At 39.3% G+C, this 24,151-nt stretch overlaps 1 protein-coding gene across 2 annotated transcripts in view; it reads right to left on the bottom strand.

The window, feature by feature from the left end:
- fbxl2 (F-box and leucine-rich repeat protein 2) overlaps positions 1–24,151 on the bottom strand; it is a 60,992-nt gene that overhangs the window by 34,059 nt on the left and 2,782 nt on the right. For both annotated transcript variants that reach the window (XM_088928782.1, XM_088928783.1), the window contains exon 2: positions 7,245–7,306. In XM_088928782.1, the coding sequence (XP_088784908.1) occupies positions 7,245–7,306 (62 nt within the window). The remainder of the gene's footprint in view (positions 1–7,244; positions 7,307–24,151) is intronic.

Here is a 24,151-nt window from a genome sequence, read left to right as displayed (position 1 = left end):
ATTTTAAAGTGATTTAGGGCCTGAGAAACACATCAGAAAGCCACCTAAAACCTACTTTCACACAGTTTGCAATTTAGGATCAAGTAGGGAAAATACTGAAGTGTTGAGCTGCAGTAGAGAGTTACGAAAAGCAGATCCTTTTTTATCGAGAGGATAATGTCGATCCCATCTGGGACACACAACCAAACATGTCGCAAAGATAGGATGTAGCTGAGCAGCCTTTCAACCTAGGGGGCAGGTAACAGTATAAACATTTAACTCATCAGAAAAACACAAATGACAGCAAAAAGCACCAGACATGCTTCCACTGCTATTAATGGATAAACTCTGAACCCTGCTTTGGCTTTCTGTCCGCTCCAGTTAAGAGGACGGCTGATTATTTCATTCAGAGACGAGGCTCCAGAAAACGAATCTGGCCATTTTCTCTATTCTGCCCTCCTATAGGGTCATCAAACAACAGTGCATGTCAGCTGGAGAGCTACGGAAAAGCCAGCCAGGCGCGGTGTAGAAATCTTCGGCTGTTTCAAACACTGGTCAGAAATGAATGGCAATGTGAAAGCAGCGCCGCTCACCAGTTACAGCCTTACAGCGCCGGTTCCTCCTACTAGGCCTTATGAATAACGCACAACTAAAACGGTCTCCTGTGAGTCAGCCTTGCTAATCTCCGCTTGGGTGTGGAGCGCTAAGGAAGTGTGAAACAGGTTGGCACAGCTTTGCTGTACAACTTGGCTTTGCTGATCTTAAAAAAAAAATGGTGACAGCTTGCAAATAGCTGGGCTGCCTTCCGATCTTCGCAGATTTCCCAAAAGGAGGCAACAAAGCAAGGAGAAATGCTCTCCGCGGGCTGGGTCTTGGACTAGCAACATGAAACCAGCAGGAACTGTTGCTGCTTTGGCGTGCTCAGTGAATGGGAGGGTACAGCCCAGAAGGTGAAGGGTACACATACAGAATGTGCTGGTTAGTATCGGTGTCTGAAACAATACGTGAGCTAGGAGCTAATCAGGAGGCTCCAGGGCGAATGTAGCTTGGCACATCTGCTGTAGTAACATGGCTACCTTTGGTTACATCACTTGAGAACAGCTGCATTTTTTATTCCTTGAAATAGTCGACTTGGCACCTGGATTCTACACTGATTTCAAACTGGCACATGCAGATGCTTTTCTGACCTTTTAAGTTTGGCAAGGCCTTCTGGTATATTAATAATAAGAACAATTCTCTTTATGCTTTACAACAGAGAAGGATCGAGTAGATACACAATGATTTTTTACACACAGGGCCATGAGTCTGGAACAAAGAGCTCAGTCCTGTTGCGGATGACTGTGTTACTCTGCCTTTTTTCAAGAACCAACGAATGAGGTTTGCAGATCAATTAGCTACTGCAAGGACCCAAACAAACTAGATAAGCTGGATAGCCTACTGCCGTTTGTCATCTTTCGTATGTAACGTATTGTCGGGTTACTATTTCCTCATTAAGAAGACAAAACAAACAGCGAAGCTTTGCTTCAGATGGACATAAAACAATCACTAAACCACAGACTGGTTTAATCTGCATTCGTACCCTGAGTGCAAGAAACCAGACAAACTAAAAAGACGAGCATTAATCTCCACTGAAACCAAACGCTGATGAGTTCACTTGAGATAATTTCATTTAATAGTTGTTTATACCGATGGCTTAAGAAAAGAAAACAACAGTAAAACCAGCCAATAAAATTAGCTACTTGAGAATTATCTATGAAATCTCAGAGATTGTTTAAAAACCTATCGGTATGGCTGAAGAATCAATCAGTTAAAAAGCAGATAAACATAAAAGGCTATAAAATCTTATGTTACATTAATATCCAGAGGATTTAAAACAGCCAAGTGTCATGACAATGATCAAGAGTGAGTATAATTACTTCCTTATCAATTTTTGGAGTAATTCATTCAGTCAATAAGCAGGAAGACCAGCTCAAGATGCCCTTGGACCTCTACTGTCCAAATGACATAAACTACAAGACGGCCCCTGAATTTTTCAACCCAGATATTCTGGGTCTTAGTTTCAACCCATCTCCTGTTCAGAGATGTGAGTGTGGCGCCACACACAATCCATCCTTATTCCATTTTTTATTTCTATGGAATGTGCTAGATTGCCATATAAAAGGTCGCTTGGGGTAATCCATACTGGGACTGTACTGCAGTAGGTGTTTTGTGTCCACAGCACGGCTCTGTTTGGCTACGTTACCATGCTTTCCACCAAGTGCAGTACAGGAGTAGCAGGGCTGTGCCACGAATAGCCTGGGAGTGTTACAGATGCTTGAAATATTCTGGAATTCCCGAATAACGCCACAAGCTATTTTTAAAATGGGGAGGGGAGGGGGGGAGGCACACTTTATGAACAAGCCTTCTGTGTTCTTGTGTGAGCTCGTTACCTCTTTCCTAACCCTTTTATGTACCAAACCATCGTACAACCTCAAAAGCCAAAGTGAGTGCTTCAGCCTCATTTCTGTTGCCAGAACGGGCTTCCTAAAGTGACAACCATACCTTAGAGCAAAGGTACGCCGATTAAAAATCATGACCCTCTCTCAGGAAACAAGGAAATAAAAAGTATACGCATACCTGCTTATTATGAATTTAAAAAATGTTGTTTTTTTGTACAAAGTGGCTACTTTGAGTATGTGTTGCACACAAAAGACTCCAAAGAAAGAAAACTAATACACACCTGAAAAAATAAGCGTATTAGAACAGTAAAAATTTCAAAATTGAATAGAAGTAGCTTTAGCACCGTTTAACAGATTAATCTCAACAGCACCGAAAGGAGAGTTCTGCTTCCCAGAACTGGATTAGTTTTGCATACAAAAAAGACAGATGGTCATTAAGAGAGTGTTTATTTAACCAGGCACGTGCATCTGTAAGTTAACCGTGTCTGCACTGAACTGGAACCGAGCTGTCCTAAACTAATCGTTCAACATTTCTGCACCACTACAACGCTACTTTCAGACAACAGCGCAAATGTATTAAGTCAGGTGCAACACTACAAGTACGCTGTGGTATCTTGAACGAAAGGTAGATGGATTATGTTTGCAGTCAGACTGTCTTATAATTTAAAGTCAGAATGATGTACGCTAAGTGCATACAAACAGGAATGTATCGAGATTCTCTTCTTTGAATTCAGAACAAAAACATTTGTTTTGAAACACAGTACACAATATTTAAAATGTAGTCTTCGTAGTATAATGTATAATTTTAACACAGCATCCGTAAGTGAAATTTAATTCTACACTTTTAACTACAGACCCTCCTAATATTCATGTTTGCCTTTTATAAGGTGTAGCAGAAGAAGATCAAGGGAATGTTCACACCCAAAAATCATAACTGTTAAACGTACTCACACTCCTGTGCACATTAACCACTTTCATTTAAAACATTTTTTATTATTTCATTTGCAAACTGTAGTAGACCACCACAAAGTCACCTCATTATATTCTGGGATATTCAAAAAGTAAAGGACACTTCTATAGCTTGGTCAGAAATGTAGACCAGTCTGATCAACACTCAGTTTTGACCTACATTTCTCTGGGGTTTTGCAACTAGCATGTACAATATCTCTTCCTTGTGGAGCTGTAAGCTTATTTTTCTGCCTGATCAGTGCTACACTGCTGCTACCTAACACTGCTACATTCGTTCCAAGAAGCAGATCTTAAAAATTATATTAAATGGTGAATATCTATACAACTAAAAAAAGGAGTAAAACTATCAATTATCCCTCCAATAGCTGGCAATGTAATGTTTCTCTCCCTTTTGGAAAAGCAAATCACAATATGCCCCTTTCAGAGACTCTGGTTGTTATTCTAAATAAAGTGAGTCATGTAATTATTTTATTCATTCAAAGTTTAAATTAGAGTATATTACTTATTGCTTATCTTATTAGATCCATGAACAAGCACCAGTCAGCTCAACGTCCTCACCATAAGTTCTGTGCTGACACATGGAGAGTGTCCACACCATGCAGAAAATAACAAACCACAGAAAGTGAATTCCTCTATGCTGAAGCTTTAGCTACTTGCTTACTTAAACCTGCTTAAGTATGACTGCAGAGTGGGGCTATCATCAAAAGCCAATGCCCCTTTTCAGTTTACTACTGTATAATCTGCGTTCGTTCTTGTTTACTGATAGGTTTTGATAACCAACGCACTAGTGCGTGGATCTCATGGGACTTGAAACTGAAAATTACCAATTTAGGTGTGCTGCTTTCACATACCAGAAGCTCCAGTTTCAGAAAGAAAAGATGGGATCATGTTTTTTGTCCAATGCAGGAGTTTACCAACACCTTTCATTAACCGAATATCGGCAAAAGTAATAATTCTTGTATTATTTGTATAATGCTCTTGCATCTGTTGAGGCACATGCTAAAATAATATTTATTGAAGTGTCACTTGTAACAATAGTTTAAATATAAAATCACATTTTTGCATAATGAGGTTTTCATTCTAGTGTCTTTTAAACGTCTTTATAGTGGAATAATCCTGAATTTAAAGAGTCATTAGTGCTTACAAGACAATATTGGTTGTGAAGGTTCAACAAGACTCAAAATTGAAACATATCAATAACAGACTGGATAGAACATTGATTGCATAAGCAATAAATTAGGTCCAAGAGCTGTAAAAGTGTGATTTTCATGCATGCTTGATTTTCAAAGTGAAAGCAATCAACTTGGAAGCATACCAGAAAAGACACTCAAAGAAAACTTGAAAACCCTGTATTGTAATTAGTGAAATGATTTCAATATGAAAAGACATACAAACTAAGGTTTTGAGCCACCTACGACAATACTGAGATGCATGTTTTTGTGTAATGAACATTTGTACACCCTTGTCACGAACAGCTAGCACAATACATTTATATCCATGATGACCCATCGGGACTATTGGATAATACTGGTTAATATTGCAGTGCCAAGAGTCTTAACAATTTCTCTGATGGTCATTTTCTTTCCTGTCATTTTCAAAATGACCTTCTTTTCTGTCACAGTGAGTTCTCTGGACTTCATGTTGGTTTTTGCTGACTAATTCAAGTGCAAGCAGTTTCAAAAGACCTCAGCCATGCCTAGACCTGAAATGTGAAATGTATTGCCAACGTGTAACTCCTTGGCAATTAGAAACGCCTGTAAACCTGTTTGTCCCAATACTTATGCTCATCTAAAATGTGGGGCACTGAACAAAAAAAAGTGCTGTTGTTGTATAATGGTAAAACATTTATGCATACAAATACCAACAGGTAAAAGGGGATATTCTCTGCTTTTGTCTCATATTCTCATTTTCTGCTTTTTTTATTTGAAATCCAAATTTCCAGAGCATACAGCTATAATGGGCTAATTTGAACTCTTTACTTTTGTATATCCATGATGACCTGTCAGGACAGGAAATGTTTTCTGGAAATCTTCCTTCTTTTCAGAAGTGGGAATAGTGTTGGTTGGCATGGACATGCGTCTTTTTGGCTCGTGTTTTTTTGTGCAGATTTCGAGCTGTGAACATCAGTCTCCGAACCAGACAAAGCCTTTCGAACTTGGAGCCCTTGACACGAGCGCTGAACAGCAAGGCTCCAGGTGGGAGATGGTTAAGTAATAAAAACAAACTGATGTTACAAGCTACTCAATGAATAGTGAAAAGGACGTTTTTAAAAACAACACAAAAAACAGACAGGGTGTCATTCGAGAAAGCCCATGTGCTACTGAATTAGCTCTGATTACCAAATGAAAGGCACTTGTGAGCAGAGGGTGGAGAGGAGTCTTCTGCACTCCAGAACTGCACAATGAGTCTGCCTGTACTGTGTCACACAGAGCACATGTGACCTGCATTTCAGCCAAGAGGTTAGAGGCAGTCTAGAGATCCTCATTTTGGGCAGCCTCCAAGAGCAACACACAGCTCAGTGTTTAAACAGACTGCTTCCCTGGTATTCTTGAAAAGGTTCCCTGTACTCTATCTCCACCACATGCACTGTTATTTTCTCCAAGTCTGTTTCCCATAGTTTGCAATATGGCTTTCTTTCACCGTGAATGTAATTAATATAAAGCTTCTTTTCTCAGATCAAATGGTCACTTTATCTAAAAAGGTCTTCCAGGTCATTGCACATTTGCACCTGGAGTGAAAGGGAAACATTTACCACTCTTTTTGCCTTCTCTGCAGTGGCTTCCTGCATACTTCAGGGCTGATGTAAGGTTATTAATTTAGAATTTCCCTAATCGCCTCCCGAGGTTTCAGGATACTGGACGGCTGTGTCCCTAGATGAAAATAAAGCAAGAAAAAGCCTTTGCCACAGTTTTTTCTTAATGTGAGCTTTCTCCTTTAACCTAGTTACTTTTGTATCCTTCTTTTACTATTTCTATTTAAAGCATATTAATGTTTGATACATATTTTTCCTGCACACATGTAAGGATCTACATTATGTTGCAATCCCAATGTCATATAAAACATAACTCACATACAGGAGGGTTGGCAAGGAATTCTGTTAGTTATTTTTTTACTTAATACATCATAAATGGCACTGCAGTAGATTCTCTGTCTTAACAGGTGAGGTGCGAGGAAATGAGGATGTTAACAATGTCCTTCTAAAGGTGACAGACGGATTCTTGAGCTGACTAAGACTTCATTTTCATGAAGGTACCACTCCTGTGAAGCTTTTTACAGTTCCTGAAGCCCTTTGTGGTCACCAGGCCCTATTGCGAGAACAATCTTCGACAATAAGGCTCCCGAGGTGAACTGCTTCCCAGTCCTGTGGAATCAGCAAACGTACTACTGCACAAAGACACGAACAGCAATGATAACTCTCTCAGCTACAAACCCGGGGACCTGCACTGAAAACACAGGCACAGACCCGGCGACCAGCCATCTTCCAGCTCAAGGGCAAATTCAAACATTTTCTTAACCCACAACAAGATATTCCAAAACGTATGGCGGGAACGACAATCACATTATGAAGTGTGACACTGAAGTCACCCTTGCCTCATTTTTTGCTTTAGGAATAAAGAAACGCAATCCCCAAAATATCCTTGAGTTCTTCCTGCCATCCGGATTATTCCTATCCTCTTTAAAAACACATTTATGATGCCAGAACCTCTCCAGGAAGCATGAATATATTTTACACTTGTCTTCCTGAACTTTTGCCGATAACCTTCCAAGACGCTATTTTTGGCCTGCTACAAGCCAGCGCAGCATTCTCACTGGGATGGATTAGCGTTCTTAATTACTTAAAAGGGATTAGACACTCACCTAAGGAGAAGTTCCTTTGGAAGCTTTTTGTTAATGGGTGCCTCATCATTGTTTGAGAAAACCTGGGAAAAAATGTAAAACAACATTATCAACAATGAGGGAAAATAAACAGCTTTCTGAAGAGTGGAAGGTGAACAAGGTTTATGTAAAAGCAGGCTAGATCATGTTTGTGGTGTGGAAGCCGGTTTACAAGACCTACCAGACAGCCACAAACACGATGCATTGCAGATGAGCCGAAAGCTTTTTCTTACCCCTGTGGTAGCCGCAGTGTGACGTGCAATTAAATAGCTCAGTGGAAAGGTGTGCACTGGTGACTGAAACCTCCACTCATTAACTTTTGGGTTAGCAAATACATCCCTAATGCATTCACTAAAGATGTTACAATACATTAAAGGCCGAAACCGTTTTTTTCCAAGTTACTTATACACCGCTTATCAGTGCGACAATGACATGAAATCTTTCAAGGCATTTTGGTTTAAAAACTGCTTCTCCAATGTTGAAGTGAATTATTAACTCCTATTATTCTAAAGCCAACTGAGCAGTTGTGCCACCACATTAATATGTGACCAAAACCAGGCCTAAATTTGTTCTTGATTCTCTCACAGAAGGAAATCAATCTGTTTTCCTACTGGCAAGATTCAGGTGTGCAAAGACATATTCAGTGTGTTAATTGTTAACCACTAGCATTCAGCTTTACAGGGAATCATGTGGCAAGGCAAAAGTCTAAGAATTACAGGATCTGGATTATAGCTGTATCCATTCTGCTTTTCACCTGCCATGAGTCTAAGACAAATAAATATATGTCCTATGTTTTAAAATTGTAAAAAAAAAACGATAAAATATCAAGAGAAACAGGTTCTCTACAGAGGAAAGTAATGGAATAAGAAAATCCTGTTAAATCCTATCTGAACAATGTCAAAGAAGATTCCACTTATTCAGTAAAAATGTGGGCATTACAAAGCTGGTTTTTTTTGTAGTTTATAAGGTTTTTTACATTCCACAGGATCCACAGTGTCTGATTAATGGATGCTTTCAGAGTTACGAAAAAGAAACACAAACTAAAATACTAAAGCTGCCAATACACGTTTTAAAGTTCTTACTGGAAAACAACAGAACAATGCTCGTATAATTTGATTTCAGCCTAGGAGGACAGCACAGAAAAAAAACTCCCGAGTCTTAATGAACCACCATTACTTAAGCGGCCTCTGTGTGCCACAATAGTAGTTCTCATGATTTCAGGACAAAAACATCGGTTTTTGTGAGGTTCCTTAGTTGGGGAGTGAATTTCAAGTGGAGAAGCATGAAGACCAAGGGGCTTTCAGAGAAAGTCTGGGATAAAGTCTTTGAAAGGCACAGATTACGAGAAAGGCAGAAAAAAAAATATCAAAGTCTCTTAATATCCCCGGTAAGCACAGCCTACTCAATCATCTATAAAAGGAAGTTGCATCATACCACCCAGATACTGACAGCTTACTGAGCAGCTGGGCAAGGAGGAAACTAGTGAGCGGTACCACTGCAAGGCCAACAAGAACCAGAGTGCAGTGGCTGAGATGGGAGACAATGTGCATCAGTCAACGATATCCTAGTAACTCCACAAAGCTGGCCTGGCAGAAGTAAAAAACAATCTCTTATCCCACAGGGGCTTGGAACACAGCACCTGAATGATCTGGCAAAAGCCAGCAGCCATATCACCCTGCAACTCACACCTGGGAACCCACTGGAGCCCAGCAGGTGTGAGCCTGGCCAGTACCTGGATGGGAGACCTCCTGGGAAAAACTAAGGCTGCTGCTGGAAGAGGTGTTAGTGGGGCCAGCAGGGGGGCGCTCACCCTGCGGTCAGTGTGGGTCCTAATGCCCCAGTAATGCCCCTAATGCCATTTGTAAATGCGATTCCACAAGACCGGGATGAATAGTTTTGCAAAAGTTAAAGCATGAATAGTATCTGTGGACAATAAGGGAATGGTGGACAAGAAGGCTGTGTATATCATCAAAATCCCATTTCCCATTATACTTGTTTTTATTTCCCGGGTAAACCCCTGCTGAGCTCACTGTAGCAGATATTCTGACTGATAAAAGGCAGAAACACCGAACAATACAGACCAACGCATAAAAGGACAAGCACAACAAGACTGCCTCACAAACCTTAAGAGTGATGTTAATGTTTTCAGCCTTTGATTTCTTCAGCTATTTTATAATATACAATGATAAAATATACAATGCAGTGTCTTACATGAAGCCATTCAGTATTCAGGAGACAGCAACCTTAAGAACAGAGAACCTTACACAAAGTCAGGGGCTGTTTCAGTCTGGCTGTATGAAGGAAATATCGCAGCAGATCAAACCTGGCCATGCAAGAGTCACCAGTCAGACACAGGAAGGATGTACTGTAGTGCTAAACAAAATGTGGTGCCCACAAGCTTGCTTGCCTACATTTACTGAGCACAAAGGTCTTTTAAAGCAGCACATGGGTGGACTGTCAAAATCAGAGCCTCCCGAACTGCAACCTGTAGCTGACAACTATCATTCTCCCTACAGCTCCGATCTCAGCCCTTGGTTTCCATACAGCTACAGTTGTAAGTCAACACAGCAGAGATTAGCGTTTCCCTGAATCCAATCTGTTCGGCAGATATGGTACAGAGTTTAACAGGGGTTTATCTGGCTCTGAATGTATTGCAGGAAAAAAAAAAAACAAGGCCTAACAGATCAACAGAGGAAAAAAAACAGTAATCACTACTCCATCTGACACAGGGAAAAAGACTAGGCTTTAACAAAATATTGTGAGTAACTGAAGTATATAACAGACAACAACTGAAAGAAATCTTATTTTATGAATAATCCACTCCTTAAAGCTATTATTAAGAAAGTCACTTATAATTTGGATGTGCATAATGAAATCAAATCATGAACATATCCGCCTTATATTATTAAAAATGACTAATGCTCAACAAATACAGTGCAGTACTGCTGTAGAATGCTGTAAAGGGCTAAAGAGATTTCCAAAAGAATGAACATTTATTAAGAGTTGCTCACTCATACGGTTTGAAATTGAAGTCTATAGTGCTATCCTGGAATGTATCTACAGTGTCCTCTAATGCTAATTCATAAAGCCCATTGATTCTATAGACGGAGTCATAAAACAATTGGAGTCTGTCGATGATCTTTTTTTCTTAAGGCCCTGTTAGTGGTCATTGGGGGTCTTGTTACAATGGCAAGAATGACCATTACACCGACATACAACATTTATTCAAAATATTTTGAAAGTTCAGCACAATTCTTTTCCCCAGATATTTACGATATAATTAAACACAACCAAGCCCCTAAAGCACCAAACACTCTCAGTAAACTCACTTTCGCCAAACGATGCACACCTTCAACACTCCGAATTCACACAGTCAGCAGCTTGCCCCTGACTGCTAGACTCCTGTCACGGTCTTTTTCAAAACAATCTGCCACCTACACCCCCGTCCCCATCGACACACCAACAGGAATTGTCGGAATAAATCAGGAGTGAGTTAAGCGAGATAAACCGAACGTACCTGAGAAGCCAGCAACTGAATAAAAACCAGCTAATGAACAACGCAGCTGTGGTTTAGTTTAAAAATTGATTCAAAATGCTGGTGCTCTGAGTGTGTACTGTATCACACACTGGGTAGCAGACAGCGGGTCAGGATGCCTAGAGCAAAATATATCGGCCCTGCTGCATTATATCAGCTTCGGTGCCACCCAAGGTCGTGATAATCCAAATTTCAAAGCAGCCCAGCGCCTCTGAACCGTGACAACGGCCCTCAGCAACTTCACTATCTCCAGAGCTCCAGGGCTGCGCCGCGTACAGGACTGGGGTGTGCGTTCAGGTCTTCCTGTTTGAAGAAAGATAAAGACAGACGTCCTGCTGCAAGCGCACTAAACACGAGAACGAAGGCTTTGAAAAACAGCCTTTCCTGCAATTCATGCGACGGCTGTGGGAAAAACGAGTGAAACATGAGGATTTTGTGTTTGATTAGGTAGCACTGCTGCTGCTCAGCGCAGGGGCCCTGGGTTCAATTCTGGACTGTCTTTGTGGAGTTTGTATGTTCTCCCTGTGGTCACATGTGGGCTCTGGTTTCCTCACAGAGGCTAAAGACATACTGGTAGGTTAGTTGGCTTCTGGGAAAATTGGATCTAGGGTGAGTGCGTGCTTGTCTGTGTACCTGTATGTCTGGCCCGTGATGGACTGGTGTCTCGTCCAGTGTGCACGCTGACTTACACCCGCTGCTTGCTGGGATAGGCTCCAGCTTCACCGCGACCCTGAACTGCATTAAGCAGTTAGAAAATGTCTAGATGGATGGACTTTTTGTTTGGTAAAACAATCGGGGATAATAAATACAAAATCCACCAAATATTTATTTTCATGTTTTAATCACTTTATTTGGTATAGTTCCCTTCGCAACACTTTGTCACAGAGCACTTTACGGATTTTTACACTAGTAAACAAAATAACACTTGCCGATCATTGGGCACAGAGAAGAGGAAAACAAAAACTCCCAGTGTGAGACACGAAACCTCTGGGGGTACCAACAAATTCCCCCTCCGGGCAGTGGGTTTGTGGTACATTCTAAATTTGCACAGTTCGGCCTAATCATGCTAATGAATTGCAAACTAAATGCAAATGGAAGCACATTTAAAACTTTAAAGCCATCACACACTCATGGATATCGGAATTGCCATAAAAGTGAAATGACACATATTACTCACAAACCAACCTGCAACTCTTAAGTCTGTATTATTTTAGGAAAAACTGTTTAGATTTATGAAGAACTTTTCCTCACTCAGAATGTTTTATAACAACGCCCCCAACTCGAAACAAAAACTCTCTTTCAAGCACAGGCTCCTCTGGAGACCTTATGGAGCTTTTAAGTGACTGTTACATATACACATTGATTATTTCCAGAGCCAAAGATTCTGGTTTCATTAAATATTTTACAAATATTGTGATCTAAAAAGAAAGAAGAGTTATTGGATATACTGCCAAGATAACTGACAGAATACTTGGACAGCCAACAAAACACCAAACATATAAATTGTGAAAAGGAAATTGTTGTACAGTGAATTCTAAATTAAGCACATACAGTTGGTTGACAACAATTGGAGCTGCAGCTGTTCCAGAGATCTTGAATATGACAGGGAAAATGAACATTATAAAGGAGTTTCAGTCCCATAGAATATATATTTTCCACTTTCCCCAGTAGAAAGCATTCTTCCCACAGTGACCATAAAAAGTCAAATATGTCCAGCTGAGCAGTGCAAAGGAATTTAAAGAACTCAATAAAAGGCATATTTAAGAAAGCCATTACAAATTTATGCTAGGCGATTCATCTCCCTGCCTCTCTTTACATTTCTCCCTTGGTGAAAACCAAGTACTCTATCACAGAGGTCCTCAAACCAGGTATCTTGGTGCCTGAGGTATACTGTATGGCCACATATTCTTGGTGTTGGCCAGATTGCTTACAGGAAGTATTACACTAAAAGCCTGAGTTTTTTCTAAAAAAAAAAAAGTCACCAGCCACTTCAAGGATCACCTGAGAAACCTTCCCTAGAATTCAACACAACCAGCTACATAAACTGGCACATCAAATATATCCCAGTTGAGAGAAAAAATGTATACGAATAGGAAAAAAGAACATGAAGATTATGGTGTGCTCAACACATTTCAGTCGCATCAGAAAGTGCCTAGGAACTGCGCATTTTGCACACAGAAGGTATTGAAAATCTCATTAGAGATCTTTTTAATGCTGAGTGTTGGGCTGATATTGTATCTAGTGAAACATTTTCTTCACCGATTACATTTACAATTCCCTCTTGTTAAATCAAGCACATAGCCTTAATTAGACAATTCCAACACACATGGGTCAGACTTGGACAACTGTACTGTAAATGCAGGACCTGTGAATTTCAGGATCACTTGCCCTATATTCAATTATATTCTAACAGAACCAAACTGATCAGTGGTGCACGCCTGCTGTTAATGAAACATATCCCTTATTGTGGAAAACACATCATTTGCCCTGTTAAACTGTTTGCAATTAAAACCTTTATTTCTATGCTTTGCCTTGTATGATTACCTTACTAGGAGCACTACTTTTGCCACATACAGTATTTAAAACTCTGCTAAGGTATTTGCTAAGGCCTGCACTTACAGTGTGTCCCTTTCAGACGAGCGTCCTTACAATCACGAACACTGCAGCATGTCAGTATAACACATTATGCTTGTGTGACTAAACCTGTCATTCTTACACCAAAAATATGGATATCCAACTAGGATCTTTGAATGAAAGAAATAACAATGTACACTTTCATAAATCGCACATCGTACTTTATGACAAACCTGTACAGACTGCTAACAAAGCATGTTTCTGGGCTTAAAGAGCTGTGGAGAAATGTTGGCCCTTCAGCCCACTGCTTGACAGGATAGGCTCTGGGACCCCTGCTACTCTGAATTGGAAAAAGCAGTTAGAAAACAGATGGACTGTATATTAATGGATAAATAAGACTTTCTGGTGCAATTCTGGATTCATCTATTTGGTGAAAAATCAAGTTACCATTTGTTGTTATGCTAATGGCTACTAGCACATGAGGAAAGTATGTGGTGTCACATAATTGATGTTTCAACTCTTGTCTAATTCATCTCTGTTTTACTGAGCATTTACCACCACTTTTTGAAACAGAAAAATGAAGCTACAGCAATGGGTCAGAAACCTTGCCTGAGAAGAATTAGTATTCTGATGACTCACCTCTGTTACAGTATTGCGAAATCTAGTATTACCATATAGGCAGAATCTGTAATCACCTTCATCAGGAAGACAATTATTGTTATTAATATTATTACTATCATCATCATCTGTACTATCACTCAGCTGACTTAAAGTTGTCAATTAACCATACCAGTTCCCTGGAGACATACAGTCTCACCACCCTAATTCTTAAGAATTAATTAAGAGATGTTCAGACACTTGGAGCAAACGTATCTATAATGTTGCGTTTCACGGGCAATTTTTGTTAAATATTCCATGCGGGGGTGAATTTGCATAATTATTCAAAAAACCTCCTCCAGAGTTCTGAAAATAAAACTCAAAGTTTGCGATTACAAACATTCTCGGTCAAAAGGGTGCCTTTTCTCAAGGCTAACTTATAGAGGATAACCTTTGTAAAAAATATTTTGATCTCCTAATATATCTTTAAGAAACATTTTATTTTCTCCTTTTGGAGGGCATCATTATAAGGGGTAGACACTTAGTACACTCCATTTGACAATGGTGAATTTCAGAAGGCACCATGGTAAAATAAGACAAGCGATTCTTATGGCAGAGTTCTAAGCAATGAAATACAGCCCTAATAAAATCCTGATAAAGTCAGATCAATAAGATCCCACACTCCAGAACTGAACTGCTCTTCCAGTACCAACCAGCTCTGGGATAATCTCAGATTCAGAGAGGATTTAGACAGTGAACACCCTGTTTGACAGCAACACCACTGCCAAGCTTTTGACCATTAAAAACAAATAAAACACTTTTAATCTGCACACACCTAACAATGCATCAAAGACACAGTAACCACACACAGCATATACACTGCGAGTACGGCACACCAGTTTAGGAAGATCACGTTTTAGAAGCAAATGAAATTAATCTTACACTGCAATGAAAATGTGTCATAACACTGAAATCTGCAGGCTGTACTGTATGGACACTGCACTGCTAATAAGCAGCAGCAAAAACTCTGGGACTCTTCAGACTTATTAACAGCATAAATAATATTTTAAAAAATGCAGTCAGTAGGTATTTTGTCAACTCTAAAGCCTTTATTCCTATTTTTATTTTCTGTTAGCATTTCTATTCTTCTTTCGTGTGACTCTGGTCTCCAGCCAGTCCCCCAAGCCTGTCCACGCTCTATGGCTGATAGGGTCTTCTCCTGCTGCGCCCCAGAGCTCTGAATTCTATCCCCAAGGATATCAGGGAGTCACCTACCCTGAGCGCTTTCAAATCCAGGCTTAAAACCCTCTTCTTCAGAAAGGCTTTTACTTAATCAGTTCTGTGTCTGCCCCTTCCTACTTCCTGTGCACTCAAAACCCTTGTCTTTTGATTTTTCTAATTCTCCATCGTTGTTTATTTTTACTGTATTTCTACATTATGATTGGCCTTACCTGAAAATGACCTCAGTCAAAGGATCTTTCATTGAATCAAACAAACATCACAAAAAGTACAAAGTCGTGTCCAAAACAACGTCATTGAGCGCATGTAACCATTAATTATGTGTATAATTTATCCTCAATCAACTCTAGAACAAGCAATTATTGTTAAGGAACAGGGGTAAAGTGTAAATTTGCGAAAATCAGAAAGAAGCTTCTAGGCAAATGAGTCATGGCTGCTGCAGCTAGAGAATGATTTACATCAGGGCAGCCTAAGACTGTAATCCATCTTCTGTTTATCATACAGCAGGTTTCAGAGTGACCTCCAAGCCTGACTCCGAACACATGGCTTCAAATTCTCCAGCAGTGACAGCTTTCAGAAATAAGGCAGGGACAGTTACTACTGTTCTCAAAACTTTCCAAGAAACACACATAAACATGGCAAAGACAGGGCTAGAAATCCACCTCACCCTCCCCAGTCGATGAAGAATTTTCACAGGCTATATTACACAACTGATAGAGTGTGGACAGTAGAGGCCACAGACACACACACTGTGCCTTGCAGAAGTATACAGATCTTTCACATTTTGTAGTAATGAAGCAGCGAGTAGCATCTGTTCTACAGTAAAACCCTCAGTGTTACGGACTGCGGATTTAACAGGCAAAATCTGCAAATGGGGAGTTTTGTAAAACCCCTGACTTTCCCCGCAATAATGGGAAAATGCACGCTTAAATTAATTAATTTAGGGGCACAAAATGACCTTGACAAACCACACAATTATTTTGCATTTGATCTATTTCAGTTAACGTTTATCTTCATAGCAAAATGGACATTGTATCTAAATTCTCCCTGAACATGTGCCAACGTATTTCTGACCATGTAATAAAACCTTAACTACCTATTAACATTTTTTACTTATTAAAAAACAAATTAACTTACAAAGCAAAAGAATGAATGTAACCACAGAAGAGAAAGAAATCCAAAAAAAACACTTAAAACGTGCACCTCTCCCACACATGGTTCTATAATAATTAATAAGTTGAAGATATAAAAGAAACAGAATATATATCAACACATCTCTGGAATTAAAAAAAAAACTGTAATGCCAAAGATATTCCAAATACGGGGTCCTGCTCTCAGGTTATTCAGTGTTTCCATTTATGTACACAATTTTCAATACTGATTCTGCAATATTCAACTTTAGCTGTAGCACTCATGTGAAAAACAATCTGTGGTTTCTCACTGTTATTAGTACATGCTTTCATTGCGGTGTTTGATACACCTATTGTGTAATAATCTTAATAGTTCAGCGCTTACATAAATGACTACAGTACATCTCCACTAGGCTTAATATAAAGCAAGCCGACAGCTTTGTAAAACGTAGGTCTGCTCTTTTAAAACCACGGACAACCAAGTGAAACGCAGCGTGATCTGAAGATGAAGCAACCCATAATTCCAGCAGCTGGGAAAAATCTGGACATCCAAAGGGTTTGTGAGGGCAAGCAGTCTGCCTGCTGAACAGGCACTGCATCCAGTCAACTGTGCTTAAACTGCTCTAAAATCTGCCATAACATGCCTTCATACTCCTGAAGCACTGTCAGAGTCAAACAATGCCCTTGTCACAGACAAGATTTCCAGGGCTATACAGTAGCTATTTTTGTAGCTCTGCTAGGTTTTCCCATTTTAGCAAAAATCCGAGATCGATAAAAGATTAAAATATCTTCTACGTGTGTAGCAGCACAGCACCTTTGCTCGAAGAATGGACGCAAGCTTCCATAAATCCCCAACGTGAACAGCGTCTGAACAACACAACAGATATTCCTTTGTATCTTACAAATAGAAAAGAATGGCAAGCACACAGTGTAAAATAAAATATTATGCCGCCTGGATTTCTTCAGTTCAACCAAACACCTTTTTATGACTTTTTCCACAAGGAAATGCCAGAATATATAAATAGCAAGCCCTCACTGTACAATATATACTCAAACAGGACACTGGGCCCTACATGTAAAGAATTTAGCATCAATATGCTATAATCCACACTTTTTCTAAATGGATTGTAACACAAAACAATAAGTCACGTTTGGTTGGTCAGGCAGCAGCCTATATGTGGGATTCTACCAGCCTTCAGAAACGTCATGTTAAAACTGCATAAGCCGATTCTTTGGATACTGCAATTTCCCTCATGGGATCAATAAAGTATCTATCTATCTTGGATGAGAGCCTTGGATCAATTAACTACTAACTACCTAATGAGCCTTTTTTCATTTGTCAATTGTAACCTTTCTAATAATATTCTTAAACACGAACCCAGGCCAATACAGAATTTGTGGAAAACAGGTTTGAATACAGAGTCTACTATGTTTAACTATTAACTACATCACAGGTGCAGATGTACCCTAAATGCAGCCACTGTTAACAACTGTTGCCCCTCCAAAGAAATTAGGAACAGCTTTAAATACTATTTCTTTTACATTGTATTAATTGGGTTGCTTTATAAGAACTACATAACAAATAAAAAAAAGCCTAGATGATTGTAAGCAACAAGAAATTCCTCCTTACTTTATGCCATCTTCTACATCAATAAAATCAGAAATTTGACTTTAATCTTGAATTTGCCCTGACAGACTCCAAAGGCCCAGATTTTCCAATGCAGTCAGAGGCCGCGGCTTAGGAGAAAATTCTAGGGCGGCTCTCGGGTCAATTTCAAATTCCAATTTCACATTAAAATTCAACAAACCTTTATTGGCATGATGGACGGCTTGCAGTGTTGCCAGAGCAGATACAGTACAATTAACACATTGACAGTACAAGCATGCTTTTGCACACATCATTTAAGTGAAAAGATTCTGAAAGATCCCAGTACACACAGTACACACTGGGTGTTCTCAGAAACGCTGAATAGCGTAGTAAGGTGGTTCCGATCATGGTCAAGGAGGAGCACAGTTCAGTCGAGTTTTAAATCTGCGTTGCTCACTGATTAATTAATTGATTGGCTTGACAACCGGTTTGAGAAACAAACTGGCGTCTAAAGACATTTTTGGGGCGTTCTAAACATTTGCGCCACTGCATTACGGGGCCAAAAACTCTCACGCTTCACAGAGGAACTCCACAGAAACCCATCTGTTCGACGCAAACAGCACAGCGAGCTGGACGCTTACTGCAGTCTGGGGATGCTTCGTCGCTTGTCAGCTCTAAGAAGAATTCTTCAAACGCTGCCTCAAAGTGGTGAAGGATTAAGTATAGTATCTGAAGCACAGCAGCGCCAGCTCTCCTCGCTTGTGGAACTGGACAGCAAGACTGGGAGACACGCCCAGCCTCCAGTTAATTACTAAGCTCTGACGGTCCCTTTTCTGGATTTGTAACGCAAAAAGAGGTGATCTCCTTATACTATGGCTCTTTTCTGTCTTCCATTCTCCAATTCCAAGTCAGTCGGACATTTCATTTAATCAGTTTTAAAAGAAAACATCTTGGTATGTACATTTATTCAAAAAAAGCTGCATACAGTACCTCACACAAAATTATCTGGTCCGCATTATTTAATCTGCAACTATTTATTAGTATAGCTCTTCCATTTTACTAAACAGACATCTAACTTGCCGGAGAGCTACAGAAAGGGTTTTCATCCAGGCTGTGGGTCAGTTTACCCATCACGGTTATACACCAGGATCACACAACACTGCAGGACAAACTTGTTTAAAGAGAGAAGAAACTGCCTTTTCAAAAGAAAAGGTTCTTTTTCTCTTGCGGGTTCTTGAAGAAGCCAAGTACTGTATATCACCGCTTATTAAAAAAAAAGCATAACATCAGCAAGAACACATACTGTATTTCCCCTGAAACAGCAAATAATAGAGACTACTTTTTGTCCTGTGACTAAAGGCTCATGACTGCTGCAGCCCAAACCACAGCTTGAGCAAACGCACATAAAAACAAAATGAGAGAAAGTTAAATACAGCAGGGATCGCTAAACAAGTGGTCAAGAGAGCACTACTCAGTCACTGAGACAAGAGCCAATTTATGTTCACCGTAATCCAATAAAGCTATAGCTGGACATGGACAGGGAAAGGCAGTCTTGGGGGAAATGTTTGCACACCATATATTTTCAATGCAGTGTGAAAGAATAATTGCTTAAAATTGAAAATTAAAGTGTTTAATTAATTATTAAACATAAGTAATCATAACTTAATATAATACTAATGTTATTTTTCACAATACATTTCCATTTATTTTCCTTACCTATAGGAATTTATATTCCATTCATGTTTTCTCAGATTTTATTTTGCTTGCAATTCACCTTGTGTCTTTTCTTCCTGTGAAGTTACCGTCTGTTTCTTTCATCTAGCTATGTTCACAAGAGTGTCATATTGTTTTGCCTATGCACCAAATACTGTGGTCCAGTCAAAATGTTTCAGTTGTCAACTCCTAATCTGTGCACGTCCAGTCTGTGATGAAAAGCACATCACAGCACTGCTGTCAGGGCTTGACTGGTGGATTTGGGGTGTATAACCACACCTGCGCCTCATCCCGGACAAGAAAGAAGATGAGGGAAATAGTGACAAGACAAGATTCAGGGGGTACTGACTGTGGACTGTGGGAGAGACTCCATTAACCGCTCTTCTGCTCTATAGGGAAAAAGGGTAATATCGCCTCCTGCAGGCATTCAGGTGCTAAATGTTATTATGTTAACATTTTTGTGTAGAATTAATTTTCCTGTAGTCTACACGGTATTCTGTCCTGGGCCTCTGTCTTCTTTTCAAATCGAGGTAAAAGAAATTAGTCTTACAAAGGGTAAAGCATGCTAAAGAGTTAAATTTTATATTTCAACATAAAACAGTCTCTTAAATGTTGACAAATTAATTAACGTCCATACCACATGTACACAAAACCTGGCCTTATTGCTTAATTTAATCCCAGGATTAAATTGTATTGTATTTGTTTTAATCCTACATATAACCCTAACATGAACCCCAGATGAAACCCTATTATATGTAACTATATCTAATAAGGCAGCAGTAGTTCATACCTTGAATAATACAGCCAGTATCTGAAAGCGCACCACAACAAGCGTCGATTGTTATCTCAAATGGCATAAACAGTAATTGTTCTGACACAGATGCCAGATGGGAAGTACGGCAGTTTGGAAAGGGTACAGATACAAATACACACGGGCTATACAACGTCAAATACAGTTTTCCGCCATTGTATCTCATGTTGTAATGTCATGCTTTCAAGACACACAAACAAAACACAAAATTAAAAAGCGACAGAGGGACTTGGATTCACAGACAATTCAACGCCTCTGCTTAGTCTTTATACCTCATTTTTAATTTGCTGGAGAGTGTTGCATTGTCCTCAATGTACAGCAAACCCTCAGTTTAACTGATTAGTATAGGGCAATGGGTGTTTGTTATTGCTTACAGTATGTGCATTGTATCATTAAGTCAATATATACTGTATGTATGCTTCCTGGATCTTTTCACTTTTTGTAACAATTAGAACCAACACAGTCAATGAAAACTGTTCCTGTACCTTTTACGTCTTAAATATAAAAGCTCTTTATTTCATGTCGTAAATATCCTTTATGAAATTTGATTAACCATACAAGACACAAACAACATACCTGATAAAGCAATAGACACACTCTTTTAGGGCACCATTGATATTCCTGAATTTCAAACCTATGTAGTATTTATTTTTACTTTGTTTAATATTTATGCATTTCCCTGTTGTTGTGTGGAAAGTCCAATATGTTTCTATTTTACAGGCAATATTCCACTTTAGCAGATCCAAAGTCCGTTTTGCACCTCCATTTCTCTCAGATCGGCTCTCCAACAGCTTTAACTACCCTGCTTGGCAAAGCCTCTGACCAACAGTGGACAACCTTCTCCCTTTCTGTAAAAATGACCCATTCTTTGTCCGCCCCTACAGCAATGCAGATTGTAAAAGTAAAATTTACAGCAACAAAAATGCTACCGAACTTGAACTTCATTCCTCTCATGGACTGTGGCAATCCATCCACAACTTCACAGTAAATGCCAAGCTACAAAAGTTAATTTTCTAGTAGGAAGTATTTTGCAAAAATGGTTTCAACACTAGTTTGTCAAGAGCAATGCATGAAAAGTTGTTCGGTACATGTGATTTATGACACTAAGATATCACAGACATGTTTTCAATCTGCAATGATTCTATCACAGAACTAAAGTGGCTGTGTTTTTTTCATCAAAACAGGAAAACATTAACCAGATCATGACAATTATAAAAAATAGATGTATAAAAATGGAGTCAGAAAGGACTACTGTGCTGTGCCTGATTAAAAATGAGCAATAATTAAAAGGTAATTCACATAAGTTAAAGCGTAGTAAACTGGTGTTTTTCAGTTCACATTCTAAGATGGTTTCAACCCAAATCTGATCTGCCTTGGTTGCAATAACTGTAGGTACTTGAAAAAAATATTTTCTAACATGACATGTTGTAGCTGCTCCAAATACTTCAGACAGATGAGTAATCAAAAAATATAACAGGAATTTATGTTTATCTTTTTTATGTTGTCTTATGTTGTTCTTGTAGACCTTAAAAAAAGATCAAACATATCATTTTGTCTCTGCTGCCTATAGTACTGAAACGGAGAATATTAAATACTCATTACTGATTAAAGTTTAATTAGGCTTCAGTAATACCCTTGATGTAAATACTGAAGGTAACCTCACCTTAGAAAGGGACAGACAGCAGTACCAGATACACACACACACACACTCACTGCAGAAAAATAAACGGTAATGACAGGAACAGAGAAAAAAGTAAAATAAAAATGTTTTACAACATAATTATAACTCAGGCAGCCATAAGTGCACATTCTTTATGCACCACTTAGAACATGTACACCAAAATCCTAAGTATATAAATTCCTGGAGTTTATATAGCACTTTTAATCCTAAAAGGACAAAAAAGCATTTCTGAGTGTTTCACATACACAGTAAGATGAGACCCACTTCATCCTCCCCTGAGATACAGCACCCCAATGATTGACACCCTGCTGCCAGTAGGAACCAGCAGTCCCATCACACAGCAGATCAAGGGGAGAAGTGGGAAACTTGTTTCACCACTTGAATTAAGGAGAAACTATAGAAAGGCCCAACTATACAAGCTAAGAGTGGAGCTCATTCAAAAAAGGTTCACACCTCTACCATTCTGTACAGTGCCCTGCGACACTCATTATACTGGAGTAAGATTTCAGCTCCTGCAACACAGTGTCTCCTGTCCCCATACTTGGGCAGTGATTTTGGAAATTCTGGTCCGGAGGTCAGAGTGCCTCCTACTGGTCAACCAACAACACTAGAAACAATAACCTGGTCTTTCCTGGGGGGTTTCCAAGCACAGGACTGACCTGGCCTAGCAGTACTTATCTTCTGATCTGATCTGAGATCAAGCTAAAAGAAGTTAACAGCGCTAGTCAAGTCAGCATCTACAGACAACAGTTCTGGCCTTATTATTCCTTATCAAGGCAACACAGACACACTGGAAAGACACCAGCTACCAGTAACATTGCAAATGCATCAGTGTCTTTAACACATCCTCTTTAATTGTAAACACCCTGCAAAATTTGTTTATCTTTTACACAGAGTTAGGATATATTTTTCTTTTCCACTCATTAAAAATCAGGGTTCAGAAATTACAAGGGGGGTGCTACTGGCTTGAGCTAAACAACATTCAGGAAGAGACAGGGAGAAAGACAACGACTGAATAATAGGATTATCAGAAAATATTGCACTGAAATGACGGAAGAAATGCAGTGATTACTTTTAAAATTGGCGTGTGCTAGAAAAAACAACACCTAATTTACCAAACTTCAGACAACCATGAGCCACAAATAGTTAATAAACTAAGCTTAATTTTAGCACTGGAAGACAACAGGCCACAAAGTATCAATAGCACACTAAAATGGCTATATCCCTACTATTCTTTTCTCAGTAATTCAAACAAATCTAACAGTGAAATACAGGCCTACTTTACAAGACAAAAATGGCTTGTTGACAAATGATCTTTTAGGTTTCTACATTTTAAATCAAATACATCCACAACGTACCTACTAGTCTTAGTTCATAAAAGAGTTGGCATACCACATGGTATTTCGTTGCAATTATTTTAAGCGTTTCAGCGTTAATTTTATGAGGCATTAAAAGTCTCTGGTTCAAAACAATCTGCACCCCAGAGCAACTTTCAAAACAAAAAGGGAATAAAACATATGATCTCTTAAAGAAACTGATCAGGTGGTTTTGATCCGGTCCCTTCCTTATTTAGAAATGAATAACTCTTGTTTTGTCATTTACATTAAGCCTCGCTACAGTACACAATGGCTATTTCAATGCCAAAGGATGTGAAGAGACCACTTTACAAACTATCATGGCTTTTGGAAGGCTTGTACTTAAACATTCTAGTCTGGTTCCAGTCAGTAAACTGTGTCTGTTTGAAAAGCAAAGACTGTTTTCCTTTCTCATGGACTAGGGTGTTAGATTCCACCATTTTCAGATCCCCAGCCTACACCACTGTCCTCGGGAAACAGAACATCACTTCATTTGCCAGCTCGCTCTGAATTTCCTAGGAGGAATTCCCGAACTGTTAACTTCTCAGCTTGTTTCTTACTAAAATCCCGAGCTTGTGCCAGACTGAAAGATGACTGATTGTATGGTGAGCGCTCAGGCTACAGTAACTCTTATTAAGCTTTCTGGACTTACTGTAAGTAGTTTGA

The sequence above is a fragment of the Atractosteus spatula genome, chromosome 12, assembly GCF_055471065.1.
Source record: "Atractosteus spatula isolate fAtrSpa1 chromosome 12, fAtrSpa1.hap1, whole genome shotgun sequence".
Taxonomy (NCBI): Eukaryota; Metazoa; Chordata; class Actinopteri; order Semionotiformes; family Lepisosteidae; genus Atractosteus; species Atractosteus spatula.
This window is presented reverse-complemented; position numbering and strand designations above follow the sequence as displayed.